At 49.1% G+C, this 17,805-nt stretch overlaps 1 protein-coding gene across 26 annotated transcripts in view; it reads left to right on the plus strand.

Moving 5' to 3' along the window:
* Positions 1-17,805, plus strand: part of ZMYND8 (zinc finger MYND-type containing 8) — a 141,950-nt gene that overhangs the window by 113,853 nt on the left and 10,292 nt on the right. For 17 of the 26 annotated variants that reach the window (XM_076010892.1, XM_012742957.3, XM_012742934.3 and 14 more), the window contains 4 exons: positions 3,404-3,799; positions 6,430-6,620; positions 12,381-12,461; positions 15,928-16,006. In XM_076010892.1, coding sequence (XP_075867007.1) covers positions 3,404-3,799; positions 6,430-6,620; positions 12,381-12,461; positions 15,928-16,006 — 747 coding nt within the window. The remainder of the gene's footprint in view (positions 1-3,403; positions 3,800-6,429; positions 6,621-12,380; positions 12,462-15,927; positions 16,007-17,805) is intronic. The other 9 variants (XM_012742960.2, XM_012742961.2, XM_012742955.2 and 6 more) reach the window with 1 other exon arrangement.

Genomic DNA, 17,805 nt, shown 5'->3' on the forward strand with positions numbered 1-17,805 from the left:
TGACTGAAAGAAATTTCTCCAGGAGGCCCCGAGTAGATAGTGGACTATTAAGCTGAAGATGATACGAAAACACAGTTCAGTTAGAGCAGCATCCCAGGGCTTGGGGCAAAACTGACTAATCTTAAATCTAGAGCCCCTGTTGATGGTTCAGTTCTTGAAAAATCATATTTGTGTTCGATTCCACAGTAGAGCATCTTTTCAATGATGTGCTTTCACTTATATTAAGTAAAGGGCGTCTTGAAGTGTGCTGTGGTGACCTCCAGTTTACCATGAGCTAGGAATGCGGCTTATGTAGAATAGGAATCCTCAGTAAAACAGCTTTTGTAGTTAGTGATCTCAGAACAGAGGCACAGGGAGTTCACTTAGAGACTGCTTACTATGTTTACCCTGGCACATCAATAATTTCTACCCTCTTCCAAAGGGGATGCTAATTCTTCTCTTAAAAAGTCCTGCATTTATGTGCAAAACAGTGGCAAGTGACAAATTCTGAAATAAGTAGATTAATTTGGTGGTGCAGCTTCTGGGTTACTAGGCCCTTTAAGTAATTCACCCCCTTTTGGGGGCTATAGATGATTGATTATATACTGTGAAATTTCCTGTAGCCCCCCCCCCCTTTTTTTTTTTTGCTCCATATGCCATCAGAATCCCTAGAAATGAAAATATCTGGGGTATCTGCATGATAACCCCAAATAGTTCTTTGAGCCTAGAATCTTTTCAGATTGTGCAGTTCAGTTTTTTATTTGGAAAACAGAGCCAGTTACAGTGGTGCATGCCTGTGATCCCAGCTGCTCAGGAAGTTGAAGCAGGTGGGTCGCTTGAGACCAGCACTGACCACTGCAGAGCAGTCGGCCCCCTCTGCAAAGGTAGCTGGTTGCCTTTGCCCAATGGGGACTGGTCTAGCTAATGAACAGCAGTAACACTATATTCCTTGGTCACGTGGTAGAGAGGAAGGTATTGAGGGCACTTTTGCAGGTTAGAAACCCTGCTCTGAGGCTCTTAGAAGGGCCCAGTTCAGTGCCGCATCTGCACTTGCAGGAGACAGGGAATGTGTCCGGTGCCTGGCAGGTCACTGTGGAAGGATCAGGCCTTCTTGTTGCAGGACGCTCCACCTCCAGTCCCACCCCGGGCTCTCGCCCACCAGCTTGGCTGCATTCTCCCCTGCAGAGGAGCAGGTGGGCCGGCCGCACGTGGTAACCGCCGAGAAAGCCCCCGAGTCAGAGGAGTCAGCTTGTCTCTTCCCCTTATTCTGCTCAGCTTTTTAAGACCCACAGCTTACTGAAAATCTCCCTGGAATAATCAAGCTCACGACCTTCTGGGTGATATAAATCTACAAAGATAGGCGTAATCCTTATTAATAGGGGTTTAATGTCAAGGAGCATTGTCTGAGATCAAGGGTGCTGGCTCGTAGCCATGGTTGGTGCGTGTTGTCCAGGCTTCCTCTCTGGGGGGGTCAGCTCACCTAAGCTGGGCCTCTGCTTCCATACCCCACCCACCTGTACACACCAGCACCCACACGGTCACCCTTTCCTGGCTGCTACTCTGTGCTTCTGGCTCTAACCTGCCTTCCAGCCACTCCACCTCCTATCTGCCCTCACTCACTCACCAGAGTGTTGTCTGCTCCTAGGCACGTCTTGGCTGATGCTGTTCCCTCCAGATTCTCACTTCTGCCTGTTGAAATCCTACCCTCATCTCCGCTAGCCCAGCTCCTCCAAGAAGGTGCACTCTATATGGCAGCGTTTTCCAAACTTGAGTCATTCACATTCATTGTTTTTGCCATTCTCAAGTCCTGCTTGTATAATTTTTGACTTAATATTTTTATTTAAAGCCACTTGGGTCTTTAAAAAAATAAACTCATTTTAAGCTGGGTGTGGTGGTACGTGCCTCTGTGGTCCCAGCTACTCAGGAGGCTGAGGTGTGAGGATTGCTGGAGCCCAGGAGTTCGAGGCCAGCCTGGGCAACATGGTGAGAGACTCTGTCTCTTTCTAGAAAGAAAACTTCATTTTAGACATTAACTTGACTAGTGCACAACAGGAAAACCAGAATTGTACACTATACATAAAAGGTGGTGATAGGAATAAGTACAATAAAAAGAGAAGCAATGCTGTTAAGTTCTAGACAAATATCATTGTGTTGGGGGAAGATTCTGTTCCTGAGGCAGAATTTATTTTCAAGGCTATCTGCACCACCATGAGATGAGACTTTGTCCTGGAGGGAATCAGAAGAGATGTTTTCTTTCTGGGTAATTAAGTGTTAATTCAGTGCTCTGGCCATTGGGAAGCCATCTGGTTCTTTGGGGCTACATGCTTTATAGCTGGGGTCCCCACCCCCAGGGCCACGGACCTATGCCGGCCTTGGCAGGAGGGCAGACGCCTTGGGAGGAGGGCAGACGCCTTGGGAGGAGGGCAGACGCCTTGGGAGGAGGGCAGACGCCTTGGCAGGAGGGCAGACGCCTTGGCAGGAGGGCAGACGCCTTGGCAGGAGGGCAGACGCCTTGGCAGGAGGGCAGACGCCTTGGCAGGAGGGCAGACGCCTTGGCAGGAGGGCAGACGCCTTGGCAGGAGGGCAGACGCCTTGGCAGGAGGGCAGACGGGCGAAGCTTCCTCTGTATTTACAGCCGCTCCCCATCACTCGCATCCCCGCCGGAGCTCCGCCCCCCGTCAGACCAGCGGGCGCGTTAGATTCTCAGAGGACCGTGAGCCCTACTGTGAATTGTGCATGCGAGGGATTGAGGTTGCACACTCCGTGTGAGAATCTAAAGCCAGTGGAGCTAGGGCGGTGATGCTGGGGAGCGGCTGCAAGTACAGATCATCCTCAGCAGAGCGGTTTGACTGCACAATAGATGTAACGCGCTTCCGTCATCCTGAGACCATCTCTTATCCCCCTCACTGTGGTCCATGGGAAAATTGTCTTCCATGAAACCGGTCCCTGGTGCCAAAAAGATTGGGGACCGCTGCTTTATAGGTTGCCTGGCCAAAGGGTTTCTCTTCATTGCTCGGTGGCCTTCGGTTGGGTCTCTCTCGAGGTGCTTGCCAAGCTCTGACCTTGGGAGACAGGCACTAACAGTGATTCTGTCGGCCCACTGCTCCGTCCACCTGTTGGCGGGCGACTCGAGGGCGGGTGGGCTCTGGGCCTCGTGGGCCTCGTTTCCTCCCAGAGGCCTTGACTTGAGTCTCCAGCAGGAGCAATGCTCAGTAAAGGGGGCCAGTCCTCGGGGAGATGGAAGGCGCTGCAGAGGCGTCCCAAGCCTGTGGGCGAGGCTGTGCCCCACCGTCAGATGTACTTGGCATGCCGGGCTCATTTGGCATTTTTATGTGGGTCTTACCCCAAGCTTGCTGGTGTAAAGAACCCTGCAGGCCAACCTGAGTCCAATCCAGTTTTTCCCCCTCCCACACATTGGCTTTAGTTGCAGGTAAAGCTCCACCATCCACGACGGCGGGCAGCCAGTCTCCCCCCGAAACGCCGGTGCTCACCCGCTCCTCCTCCCAAACTCCCGCCGCTGGTGTCACAGCCACCACCAGCTCGACACCCACCGTCACCGTCACGGCCCCCGCCCAGGCCCCGGCCCCCCCTGCCGCCACAGGAAGCCCAGTGAAAAAGCAGAGGCCGCTTTTACCGAAGGAGACCGCGCCGGCCGTGCAGCGGGTCGTGTGGAACTCATCAAGTAAGTTTCAAACGTCCTCCCAAAAGTGGCACATGCAGAAGATGCAGCGCCAGCAGCAGCAGCAGCAGCAGCAAAACCAGCAGCAGCAGCCTCAGTCTTCCCAGGGGACGAGATATCAGACCAGACAGGCTGTGAAAGGTACCGAGCCTCCCCTTCTGTGCTCCGTGGCACACGCTCCCTTTTTGCCACATCGACAGGAGAAAAATCATTGCTGTTTTATTTTTTAGTTCCCGTTTGTTTCCTGGCCATTGCATCCTGAAGGCCTTACGCATTTCATTTGGCATTGTTTTTAAAAATCGTTTTGCTACTTGCTTTTGTACTTTAATTTTTTTTTTTATTTTATAATTGATGCATGCATATATTCTCCTTAGAAAAGGGGCAAAATATTTGCACAATTATTGTCCTGTTCACCTTCCATCTCATTCTCCTTCCTTCCACAGTGGCCTATCAACCATTGTAAACCCCTTTCTTTGCATGTATACATATATGCATACATATGTACGTATATATGTATGCATGTTATATGTGTATATATATATAGAGAGAGAGCATGCTATAAAAATACTACTTTTTTCCCTTTTTTCTTTTTTAAAACATAAAAATGGTACCATACTTGGTTTTTTTTCACCCATCAGCATGTTTTGGAGGTCTGTCCATGTCAGTACATACAGCTCTGCCTTATTCTTTTGGACTGCTGCGTAGTATTCCCCATTTTTATTTAAAGCATCTCCCTGCCGTGGGCATGTAGGTTGCCTTTAGTTTTTGCCTGCTGTAAGCAGTGCTGCGGTGACTGTCTCTGTATGAGTTTCCTGGTGGGCGTGAGGGAACCTCCTGGAACTATTTTGGAAAAAGTGCAGTGTGAGAAGCTGGTAGCAAATATGACCTTAATGCCTAGAGGTTGTCCACATGAAAGATGAGCCTGCATCGAGAACCACTTGACGCAGTTGCAGAATCAGAACTCGCCGGAGGCTCCGTCTGGGGCTGGCGCGAGGCCGGGCGCAGCGTGGTCTGAGCAGAGCGCCTGCCTGGCCCTGTGAGCATCGCGCGGCTCTCGTTCCACGGGGAACCCTGCATCTAGGGCCCCGGAGGTTGGGTTCCTCAGTCGGAACTAGCGTGCCCTAGTGAGGGGACTCCTGGGTGGCCGCAGGCTGAGAGGGCGAGAGGTGGCCAGATCTTGACTTGGCCCCCAGTGAACCCTTCAAAGGTTGGGGGTGGGGGGAGAAGACCCTGAAACATTGACTAGGCAAAATCGGAGTGCGCTTGGGTTGATTTTTGCCGTTTAAAAAGTTGGTGTTGGCCGGGCACGGTGGCTCACACCTATAATGCTAGCACCCTGGGAGGCCGAGGCGGGAGGATCGCTCAAGGTCAGGAGTTTGAAACCAGCCTGAGCAAGAGCAAGACCCCGTCTATACTAAAAATAGAAATTAATTGGCCCACTAAAAATATATAGAAAAAATTAGCTGGGCATGATGGCGCATGCCTATAGTCCCAGCTACTCGGGAGGCTGAGGCAGGAGGATCGCTTAAGCCTGGGAGTTTGAGGTTGCTGTGAGCGAGGCTGACACCACCGCACTCCAGCCTGGGCAACAAGAGTGAGACTGTCTCAAAAGAAAAAAGAGGTGGTGTTGCCACGCTGAATCTAGGATCTGTGAGATTGGGATTATCACCTCTGTCGTTCGGTGTGCATACTGCATAAGCACGAGAGCCTTCCCAGGTACTCCAGGACGGGATTGTCTGATGTCAAAGTGTAAAGCACAGTTAAAGTAGTGAGGACAGGCCGGGCGCGGTGGCTCACGCCTGTAATCCTAGCACTCTGGGAGGCCGAGGCGGGTGGATCGCTCGAGGTCAGGAGTTCAAAACCAGCCTGAGCAAGAGCGAGACCCCGTCTCTACTATAAATACAAAGAAATTAATTGGCCAACTAATATAAATAGAAAAAATCAGCCGAGCATGGTGGCGCATGCCTGTAGTTCCAGCTACTCGGGAGGCTGAGGCAGGAGGATTGCTTGAGCCCAGGAGTTTGAGGTCACCGTGAGCTAGGCTGATGCCAGGACACTCACTCTAGCCTGGGCAACAAAGCGAGACTCTGTCTCAAAAAAAAAAAAAAAACAAAAAAAAAAACAGTGGTGAGGACAGGCTTTAATCAGTAGTACACTATTGTGCCACTAGTTAAAGTAGTAAGGGCAGATATTATCCAGTAGTATACTATCGCAATAGGGGAAGAGTCTGGCATGCCCTGCGAAAGCAACCTTGATCTGTACGGAGGCCACCGGGCTTTAAAGGGAGAACGATGGAGGGGGGGTGGTGAGTGGGTGGGTCAGTAGCATGCGGAAGTTGAACATCGCAAACAGCTAGAAGAAGGGTTGGTCCCTGTGAAACCCATCTGGGTTTGCTAATGGGTGCTTAACGAAGTTAGGTTCCTACCGTCCCTAGAGACTGGGCGATGGGGTCCCTATCTTCAGGGATTGGCAGGAATGAACTGAATTCTTTTGGCAGTCCTGAGTTTTAAGGGGGCGAGGTGCATCCTGCAAGCGACTTTGGGACTCTTAGAAAGTGTTAGTGTTAGTTCAAGTCTTTATAGGTCAAGGCTAGGGCCTGGTAGGGCTGTGAGGAGCCTGGCTGGAGCTTGGTTGATGAGAGAGTCTTTGTCACTTACGAGCAGAAGAGCTCACAGGGCGTATATCGGGGGCTTCGCTTCCTCGCCTCAGCTTCGTGCTGGGGCAGGTCCCTCCCGTGACGGTGGGGTAACCAGGGTCCTTTGCTTTCGCAGCGGTCCAGCAGAAGGAGATCACGCAGAGCCCCTCCACGTCCACCATCACCCTGGTGACCAGCACACAGTCGTCGCCCCTGGTCACCAGTTCGGGGTCCACGAGCACCCTGGCGTCTTCGATCAGCGCGGACCTGCCCATCGCCACTGCCTCCGCCGACGTTGCCGCCGACATCGCCAAGTACACTAGCAAAGTGAGTGGGAGGAGCGCGGCCGTGGAGACGGGCAGGTGCCTGGCAGGGTGCAGAGGAGCGGCTTGGGAGGGGTGGAGCGATTTGGGCCATAGCCTCACAGGTTTTGGGGAGCATTTAGGAGGGACCCTTTTTGTTGCCGAGTGTCTCCAAGACCAGATTGTTTTACTTGGGTCTAAAGCTGTGTCTTAACAGAGAAATGTAGTATGAGCAGCGTCTCTCTCCAAAAGGGTTTAGATTCTGAAGTCAGTACATAAAATGTAAATGGACGTGCTATCCAAAGTTCGCCTTCAGAGTTCAAGTCACTCATTAAGGACAGATTTTCCTTAAGTGCAAGAACAAATTGCCGATCCTTCATCCGACAGCTGACCAAGGGTTTGGTTTGCATTTAGAAGCCAGTGCAATGGAATGGGAGTGATAGAGACTTCAGTGTGAAACTGGCAAGGCGGGATGTCCACACTTGGATTTTTGCAGGAAGAAAGCTGACTGGGGGACTGGTGGACGCCACCCCCTGCCCCCCTACCCCCAGCACCCATGTTCTAGGCGGCGGCATGTCAGGCAGGATTGCCTGCTGCACGTCAGTTCACGGGCACCCTGTCCACACAGGTTCTTTTTTCCCCCTCTTAATTTGCCAAGTGCTTTTTATGATCGAATCCATGTAAACAAAGCCTGCGTTTCTCCTGAGTGTCATGTGGGGTGCTCTGCGGGGATGTCCTGCATAGCATGGCAGTGGACCACGCGGTAGTTATGACAACCACTGGCGTGGCGGCTCCACGAGGGCAGGGACTTTGTTTTTGCTCACTGCCAAGGCCTAGACCAGTGCCTGGCATACAGTAAGCGCTTAATACGTACTTGGGCTCTCTCTTTATTGGGATTGTTATTAGCAGTGACTTTATAATAGCAAATGAGTAACAATCTACTTAAGAGTATTTAGTAAATTACTAAGTAGGTAATAATAACTAATTCTTTACTAGTGAGCAGATTACTGATGACTTACTGATGAATAAAGTATTCAAGTTTATGGAGAGAACGGATGAAAAGAGTTGGGAATAGTTATTTCTAGAATTCTTAAACTCTCGGGATAAAAGAGTTGCTTTAGACTACATAGAATCTTTTAAAATTCTGGATGGTGGAAGAAATATTTATGTTTTTTACTTTTAACCAGTGACTTTGGTCATTTTCCTTTTTATTCCTTCTACCTAGGTAGAATTGGTATCTATTGCTGTGGGACAAATTACCACAAAATGTAGCAACTCAGCACAGACATTGTTGGGGTACAGTCTTGTGGGTCAGGAGTCTTGACCCGGCTGGGCTGGGCTGTCAGCTTCAGAAGCTCTGCAGGCTGCAACCACAGTGTCTGCGAGGCTAGGGGTCCCCTCGGGGGCTTGACTGGGAAAGGATCCACTTCAGGGGTTACGTGGGTGGCCTTGGGACCGTTGGCCGGAGTCCTCAGGTCCTTGCCATGTGGGCCTCTCCAAGGTGGCGGCTTGCTTCACAAGAGCTCACGGCAAGAAGGAAGTCACGCTCTTGACGTTGCTTAACCACAAAAGTGACGTCCCATTACCTTTGCCGTGTTTCGTGGGTAGGAGCAAATCGCTAGGGAAGGAATTCCTTGAAGGCACGAGTACCAGGGGTTGGGATCGTGGGGTGCCGCTTTGGGGTGAGTCTGGCCACGAGGTTAAGAGGGCAGTGTGTCTGAGTAGTGCTTACTGTGGGCTCGACACTGTTCTGAGCATTTCTTCTGTGTTGTTTAATCTTCATGACAAGTTGATAAAGTAGGTAACTGCTATCATCCCAATTTTATAGATGAGAAAACAGAAGCCAGTGAGGTTATACAACTTGTCTACAGTCACACAGCCAGTGATGGCCAAGCCAGGATTTATTTTTTAATATATAAACAGGGTCTTGCTCTGTTGCCTGGGCTAGAGTGTAGTGGCATGATCATAGTTCGCTGCAGCCTCAAACTCCTGGGCTCAAGCAATCCTCCTGCCTCAGCCTCCTGAGTGGCTGGGACCACAGGCATATGCCACCATGCCTGGTTAATTTTTCTGTTTTTTTGTAGCAATGAAGTCTCTTTATGCTGCTCAGGCTGGACTTGGACTCTTGGCCTCAAGTGATCCTCCTACCTCGGCCTCCCAAAGTGCTAGAATTATAGGCCTGAGCCACTGTGCCCGGCCCGAGCTGGAATTTAAATGGTGGCAGCCAGGGCCTGAGTGTGCTCTTCGCCTGGCTCTGGCTGGTGTGTGAATTCAGAATAAGCCTATGACCACAGATGTTCAGTGCCCACAGGCTGTTGCCACGTGGCTTTATAAAGCAATTCAACCTAAGATTCAGTGTGGCTGAAGAGATAAGAACCTACGTCTTGGGGATAGCTTTGTTCTCATTTAGCATATCTGTCCGCCTTTGGAAGAAAAGGCATGAACCAGGTTTCAGAACAGGAAGGATTTAGACGTCAGTTACTTGCCACTCTTGTGATTTTTGCTTTACCTGTTCATCACCTGACCTAGCATTCATGTAGTATTTTTGTTTAAATTTAAATTTATTTTATTTAAATTAGTTAAAAAAAAAACACCCTAAAGAAAATTAAGTTTAACCTTACCAGACACTGTTGTTGTTCCCTGTCAGGGTTTGAAGCCTACGTCTATTTTTCTTTTGCTGAAAAGAGGAGGTTGTTAAAGACGTAACAGCAGGGCTAAACTGAGACTCTCTTGCTAAAGGGATCTGTGGGATTATTAGAGAATTAAAAGGTGGGAGCGTTTCCCTTACCGATTTAAGAAGGCGTCTGGGCTGGGCATGGTGGCTCACGCCTATTATCCCAGCACTTTGGGAGGCTGAAGTGGGAGGATGGATTGAGACTAGCTTGAGCAGCATAGCGAGACCTTGTCTTTGGAAAAAATACAAAAATTAGCTGGGCTTGGTGGTACATGTCTGTAGTCCCAGCTACTTGGAATCCATGCCAGGAGGGTGCTTGGCTCTAGGAGTTTGAGGTCGCAGTGAGCTATGATGACAGCACTCCGCTGTAGCCCGGGCAACAGAGCGAGAACCTGCCTCAAAAGAAATAAAGAAATAATTAATTTTATTAAAAGTTGCTTATAAAAAAAGATGTCTGGTATTGTCTAAATGATCTCTTGTTCTACTTTCAACTGTCCCTTGTTTCACCCTATTGATTTGGTCCAGGCTGTTTGTTTATGAATGGGAAAATTGAAGCCCGCCAGGGAGATCTGGCTAGTTTTCTCAGCTCCTGCAGCCATTTCGATTTTAATACCTTCTGCAGCCCCTTTACTCCTTTTGTAAAAAAGTTTTTATTGTTGTTATCATTTTTTATTTCAAAACTTTTTTTTTTTTTAGAGACAAGGCCTCACTGTGTTGTCCAGGCTGGTCCTAACTCCTGGCCTTAAGTGATCCTCCTGCCTCGGCCTCCCGAGTAGCTGGCACGACAGGCGTGAGCCACACGCCCAGCTCCCCTTTATACTGTTACAGCAAAATTGAGGGATGACCTTTCTGTTAGATGTTTTCTTTGCAATTAAAAAAAAAAATGAACGTGGTGACATTTTTTGGGAACTGATGAACTTTCCTGTCTCCGGGGTGACCTGGAGCTGGAGACCCAGATTTGTGTGTTTTGGCAGAAGGGTACTCTTTTTAGTAACATTGAGTTCTTGGCTATATTTGGAAGTTAAGAGTAAAAGTCAGTCCACAAATGCATGATATCTTTAAAATGGAATGTAAGCATTGCATTAGTAGTGTATTGAATTTCATCCACTTTCTAAGGTTTTCTTGTAAAAGCAGTTTCTTTTCTTTTTTTTTTTTTTTTTAATAGACGTGGTCGGTGCAGGAGAGCGAGGAGGCCCGTGCAGAATGGCCAACTGCAGAGCTGCAGAAAACACGGGCTGTTTTCGCTGGCAGTGGCCTGGGGAGGGCCCCATAGTAAGCTGGGAGCAGAAATCTCAGCAGATATTTTGTTCATTTACTCCCATTTTGGGGTGAATTGGGGGTTACTGTTTTGGGAGTTGGCAGCAGTTATGCAATTGCGTGCTTGTATTAGTTTGTTTTTCTGTAAAAATAAGGTGAATAGGTTTTTTTTTTTTTTTTTTTTTTTTTTTTGAGACAGTCTCGCTCTGTTGCCCTGGCTAGAGTGTGGTGGTATCAGCCTAGCTTACAGCAACCTCAAACTCCTGGGCTCAAGCGATCCTCCTGCCTCAGCCTCCCAAGTAGCTTGGGACTACAGGCATGCGCCACCATGCCTGGCTAATTTTTTCTATATATATTAGTTGGCCAGTTAATTTTTTTCTATTTTTAGTAGAGATGGGATCTCACTCTTGTTCAGGCTGGTTTCAAACTCCTGACCTTGAGCGATCCTCCTTGCCTGGGCTTCCCAGAGTGCTAGGGTTTCAGGTGTGAGCCACCGCGCCCGGCCGGAATAGGTATTTCTTTATGAAGCCCGTCTCTATGGTGGGCACTGAATCATGGTCTTCATGCAGTTTTCTCAATCCTGTGCGTGCCCTGCCAGGGCGCGCTGTTGTCATCTCTTGTTTTTACATGGGGAAACTGAGGCCTGGAGCAGAAGATCAGTGTGCTCTATGTCCCACCTTCTCAGTAAGTGGAGCATCTGGAATGCAGAGGAGAGACTCAGCTGCAGTCAGGCCAGGACTGAAATGTCACTGGTCTCTTGTCCCCTCCCCTTTCTCCTGATGAGGGTGGGATCAGTGGGCAGGTGGGAGGTAGAAGAGAAATTCGCCCCCCACTCACACTGGGTCGGCAGGTGCCTGGGTGCCTGCTGCACGGGCCTTGGCTGATTTCATAAACTTGCTGAAGCCTTTGGGGTCAGAGGGTGAACGAAAAAGAAGATGGGAAATGAACGGCAAAGGCCGTGCCCCGACTGAGGGCACTAAAATGACAAACCACCCGTATCCACACAATGGACTGTGAAAGGGGTGACCCTCAGACTCACGCTACGACACAGACACACCTTGAAGCCAGACACAAAGGACCTCCTACTCTGAGTTCTTTTGTAGGAATGTCCAGATGAAGCGCATCCTATAAAGATGGAAGGCAGATGGATGGTTGTCAGGGGCTGGGGGGAATGGGGCTATTTGGGGGTGGCGGGACTAAGAGGGAGTAGGGTTTTCTTTTGGGGGGGTAATGAAAATGTTCTGGAATTTGTTGATTTCAGAAAATATTTTGATTGTGGTGATGGATACACAACTCTGAATGTATTAAAAGCCATTGAACTGTACACTCTGTGTGAGTTGTGTAGTATGTACAATAAAGCAGTGGCTTTTTAAAGGGGAAACAATTAAAAAAACAGCAACAAAATAATAATCTCCATAAACCTAGGTGCTGCCCATCCAAAACACATCTGGGGGCCGAATTTGGCTCCTCTGGCTGCAGCCTGTGGGTTTGGAGACTGGCTTTCTGTTGTGAACCCCTCCCGCAATGTGAGACAGGAATCTGTGGGTGATCCCGCCCTGGTTTATACCAGGGTTTCTCAGCCCGGCACGAGTGACCTGCTGGGCTGGTGGGTGGTCCTTCGCCCCGGGGGCTGTCCTGGGCACTGTGGGGTCTGCTAGACGCCAGTGCAGCCCCTCCTCCCCTCCCCCGCACACGTCATGACAGCCAGAAATACCCAATACCCGGCGTCTCGTGAGGGACCGGGCGGCCCTGGGTGGGGAGCCACTGCTTTATACAGACAGAGCTCAGATAACTGTCACCCAGAGAAGCCTCCCGGCAGTGATCGCCTGAATTGTTTCTGTTTTTGTCTTGCAGATGATGGACGCAATAAAAGGAACGATGACAGAGATATACAACGATCTCTCTAAAAACACTACTGGAAGCACAATAGCTGAGGTCAGAGATGACAACACGAATTCCTTATTTGCTAAGAGTGTTTTACGGGCTGCTATAAATGTGGCACCGTGAGGAAACTTCTCTGGAAATCCCTCTTGGGTCCTGACTCCCCTCACCAAGCTGGCTGCACTGCTTGTGGTTGTTGATGGGGGTGTTTCTTCACTTAGCTGGATGGTGGGACTGTGGGGACGTGCCCTGCTTCGTGTGACTAATTCCCTTCCGATAAAACAGCCCAAACCAGAGCTGAGTGAAACTGGAAACCAGTTCTTTCTGCTTCATGGAAAATTGGCTCCTTAATCTTCTCCCTAAGTTTGGACTTTTTCTTTTTTCTAGTTGAGACAGTCTTGCTCTGTTGCCCGGGCTAGAGTGCTAGGGCGTCAGCTTAGCTCACAGCAACCTCAAACTTCTGGGATCAGGCGATCCTCCTGCCTCAGCCTCCTGAGTAGCTGGGACTACAGGTGCATGCCACCACTCCCAGCTAATTTTTTCTATTTTTAGTAGAGATGGGTTCTTATTCTTGCTCAGGCTGGTCTTGAACTCCTGAGCTCAAAGGATCCTCCTGCCTTGGCCTCCCAGAGTGCTAGGATTATAGGTGTGAGCCACCATACCCAGTCTGGACTTTTTAATAGAGTGATCCTGTTGTCCAAGCATTTGTGTCTTGGAGTCTCCATAATTAGGTGATTGCCTAGAGAAGAAAGTGGTTAAAGCATTGAACTGTCCACTTGTGAAGTGACCCCTTGTAGAAACGTCCCTCCCTGAAATTTCCCCTTAGGCTCATCACTGCCAAGGTGTGGAGGGCGGGCTGCCCAGCGTACAGCAAGCGCAGTGTAGGCCGGATGCAAACGGTCCCCAGTCAGATGACAAGGGGCAGGGTTTTGTGGGGTCCTTGAAGGTGATGTTGGAGAATTGGGACTCCCATGCAAAGCCATTGACGTTTGAGGATGAGGCAGCGTTGAGGGTTAAGGGGTGGCAGGGTTAAGCTGGCTCTCAAGAGAAAATTTTTTTTTTTGGAGACAAAGTCTCACTCTGTTGCCCAGGCTAGAGTGAGTGCCGTGGCGTCAGCCTAGCTCACAGCAACCTCAGACTCCTGGGCTCAAGCAATCCTCCTGCCTTAGCCTCCCAAGTAGCTGGGACTACAGGCATGCGCCACCATGCCTGGCTAATTTTCTCTCTGTCTCTCTCTCTCTGTCTCTCTCTCTGTCTCTCTCTGTCTCTCTCTCTGTCTCTCTCTGTCTCTCTCTCTCTCTCTCTCTTTCTCTCTCTGTCTCTCTCTCTCTCTCTCTCTCTCTCTCTCTCTCTCTCTCTCTATATATATATATATATATATATATATATATATATATATGTTGGCCAATTAATTTCTTTCTATTTATAGTAGAGACAGGCTCTTGCTCTTGCTCAGGCTGGTTTCAAACTCCTGACCTCGAGCAATCTGCCCGCCTCGGCCTCCCAGAGTGCTAGGATTACAGGCGTGAGCCACTGCGCCTGGCTCAAGAGAAAATCTTAAGGAAGCCTTCCTTCCTTCAATAGAGAAACAGTGTGACTATAAAGATTTAAGAGAGGCCCCAAGAGAAGTCAGTGAATCCCCTTAAATAGTTTTGCAAATACAACTCTCCATGAATGTGCTGGGGACATCAAAGAAGAAGTGAACAATAATGCTTTAGAGGAACCTGCATTCTCTTTTGTTCATTTTAAGAATTGGTGTGTGAAGGCTGGGGTGTGGTGGCTCACTCCTACAATCCTAGCACTCTGGGAGGCAGAGGGAGGAGGATTGCTTGAGGTCAGGAGTTCAAGACCAGCCTGGACAACATAGCAAGATCCTGTCCCTACAAAAAATAAATTAGCCAGGCTTGGCGGTGCATTCCTTTAGTCTCAGCTACTCGGGAGGCTGAGGTGGGAGGATCATTTGACCCCAGGAGTTTGAGGATGCAGTGAGCTATCATTGTGCCACTGTATTCCGGCCTGGGTGACAGAGCAAGACTCTATCTCATATTTATTTAAAAAAAAAAAAAAAAAAAAAAGGTGTGTGTTTAAAAATACGGGTCCATAGTGTCTCACCTGAAACCTTGGGTCCAGATGTGCGCTGTAAGTTTTTGGATTTTAGAGAGGTAAGAAGCAGTCTCCCACAATTGGAGATAACGTTTCTGCAGTGAAATGTACTTTTCAGTTGAATCGACCAGGGTTCTCAACCTCACCACTGTTGGGACTTGCGCCGTGTGATTCTCCGAGGTGGGGGCTGTCCTGTGCCTGTGGGACGGTTTGCAGTGTCCCTGGCCTCTGCTCACCAGACACCAAGAGCACGTCCCAATTGCGACAACCAGAAATTACTCTAGACGTTGTCACCGTGAGGGGTGGGGTGGGCAGAATCACCCCAGTTGAGAACCTCTGTGATAATTAGACACTGTCTAGTTAATTTCCTCCCCCGAAATGAACCTGGCCCCCTGAGAGTAGCCTTTGCTTTAGAAATGTCAGACTCTGGACTTCAGGTGACTAATGATGGACTCCACCACCTAACTGTTGTTAAGATACAGGGTAAAATACAACTGTCTTTATTTGCTTTAGTTTCATCCAAAGTCCTAGTCAAAACTTTTTACATGTTGTTTCTTTGGAAGTCTGGTCCTTGTCATCATTTTCAGTGGTTTTTGCTGGTGCCAGTATTTCTTAGAAAAGATGCTTGTACTTGGCTTCCTGAGCCAGTTTTTCTTGTGAATTGGGTTAACTCACCAGGGCCACCTCTCTGGCCTGTGGCTGTGGGCAGGTCAGCCACAGTCAGGCCACTTGTGTCCTCAGTTAACCACATGATGCTCTGACCCTGACAGACAGCCAGTGGGAATGGCACAAGGACAGCCTTTTCTTTCCTTTTCCTTTTCCTTTTCTTTTTCCTGTCTTGTCTTGTCTCACTGTGTTGCCCGGGCTAGAGTACTGAGGCTGCAGTAAGCTACAATTGCACCACTGCTCCAGCCTGGGAGACAGGGTGACACCCCTATCTGAAAAAAAGTAAAATAAAAATAAATATTTTTAAAAAAGTGATTTTTTTTTTAATTTCAAAATATTAAGGGGGCACAAATGTTTTTGTTACATGAATACTTTTTTTTTTTTTTTTTTGAGACAGAGTCTCACTTTTGTTGCCTAGGCTAGAGTGAGTGCCGTGGCGTCAGCCTCGCTCACAGCAACCTCAAACTCCTGGGCTCAGGTGATCCTTCTGCCTCAGCCTCTCAAGTAGCTGGGATTACAGGCATACGCCACCATGCACGGCTAATTTTTTCTATATATATTTTTAGTTGGTCAATTAATTTCTTTCTGTCTTTAGTAGAGACGGGATCTCGCTCTTGCTCAGGCCGGTTTTGAACTCCTGCCCTTGAGCCATCCTCCTGCCTTGACCTCCCAGAGTGCTAGGATTACAGGTGCGAGCTACCGCGCCCGGCTGGGGACAGCCTTTGAAGACTGTTCCTCTCCCCCGTTGCAGATTCGCAGGCTGAGGATCGAGATCGAGAAGCTGCAGTGGCTGCACCAGCAGGAGCTCTCCGAGATGAAGCACAACTTGGGTAAGGCCCGGCCACCTGGTCTGGGATGAGGAAGGGTCAACTTCTCTGTCCCTCTGGCTTCCATCCCAGATGTGAACGGAGCTAAAGCCAGGCTAGTGGCCGTAGGCCTGTGGGCAGAGCACAGAATGCTCGAGACGTCAGCTACAAAAGCGGTGTCGGTGGAGGCCCCCTCGCCTGTCTCCCAGCTGCCAGCAGTGGGGACTCCGTAGGGAGCATGCCAGGAGCAGCGCCCACTCACTGAGCTCGGACTCCGCCAGGAACGGCAGGCACAGAGTTTTCCTGTGTTACGTTACGTACTTTTCCATACGTTTCCATACAACGGTTACGTATTTTCCACACATTAACTAATTCTTACACAATCCTTATGGCAAAGGGATGTGTCATATCTCCAGTTTTCGAGTGAAGAACCCGAGGCACAGGCATGTTAAGGAATCGGTTCAGAGTCACACAGCCACGGTTCCAGTCCGGGCCACTCTGGCTGCAGGTCTCCCTGTTAAGCACTGAATGGCGGGCGCTGTCACAGTGTCTGGATGCTTCCTGCGTGCTGCACACTGGGGACAAAGATACGTGTGGGTCCGTGGCTCAGGCTGACTGGTGTTTGGGCCTGCCGTGCTGTGTAGATACTCCTTAAAGCTTTTTCCCCAAAGGCAGAAGCAGTTGCTTCAGACCACAGGTCCTCAGACTGTTTAAACAGGCCAGTTCACTGTCCCCCGGACCGTTGGAGAGTGCGCACTGTGGGCCCGGGACGAGTCAGCTGCTGAGCAGGACAGACAGTGGAAGCAAAAACACCCGGCGGGCCGGATAAATGTCCTAGGCGGGCCGCATGTGGCCCGCGGGCCGTAGTTTGAGGACGCCTGCTTCAGACCCTCACGTAGCAGCAGGCAGGATGCTGGAAGCCAGCGGAACTCTGGGTTGGGGGGGGTGCCCAGGCATCACTACCCTCTCCCCAGTGGTCTGTTTAAATCCCATGAACCCTTCAGATGTGAATCCTTAGGGGGCCACCCAGAGAGGAGCAGTTTGTTCCGTACCTTGCTGCCATGCCATGGGCGTTGTTCCTGTTGCTTGTTTTTCTAATAAAGGCAGAGAATCTTATTTTTTGTTAGAACTTTCCCTTTTTAATTGTGGGCTGCATGTGCATTTGAAAAGATTACATGTGGGCTGGCCAGAATTTGGCTGTGGTTTGTTGGCTTCTAGTTCAAGGTCATTAGATTGACTGAAAGATTCTGTTTGGCCACAGGTGCTTTCTTGTCTTCTTTTCGAGGGGTTAATTTTCTTTACTGTTTCTCTCTTTTTAAAAATGTATCACAAAGAATATTTGACGGGAGTAAGATACCACTTATTTTTGTTTTATTTTAGTATGCAGGTCACTCCCAAATGAATTGCAAATGGATTTACTGTTTGAAATAAAATGAGAGAAATCGTGGTAGACTGAGTCGTTTGATAGTTGTCCTGTTACTATGATCATCAGCCACAATGCCCTATTATATAGTAGTTTGAGCCAAAGCCACAAGACCTAAGCACTTCTGAGTCTTAGGCCCAGTTCTTCACTTACTAGCCTTGTGCCTTAGTTTCCTTATATGTGAAAGGGGTAGAACAGTAGTACTTACCCCAAAGGATCATTCCCAGGATTGCACGACTTAGTATCTATAAAGTATATAGAACAGCACTTACATGTAGTAGATGCCATGTAAGTATTAGATTGATAGGAAAAAAATGCTTATGCTTTTTAAAATATATTTTTTCAGTGATAAAACTGAAAGTGAGTTTTGGTGGCAGTTGTTTCAAGGGTTTATTTGAGG

Source organism: Microcebus murinus, chromosome 16 (assembly GCF_040939455.1).
Source record: "Microcebus murinus isolate Inina chromosome 16, M.murinus_Inina_mat1.0, whole genome shotgun sequence".
Lineage (NCBI taxonomy): Eukaryota > Metazoa > Chordata > Mammalia > Primates > Cheirogaleidae > Microcebus > Microcebus murinus.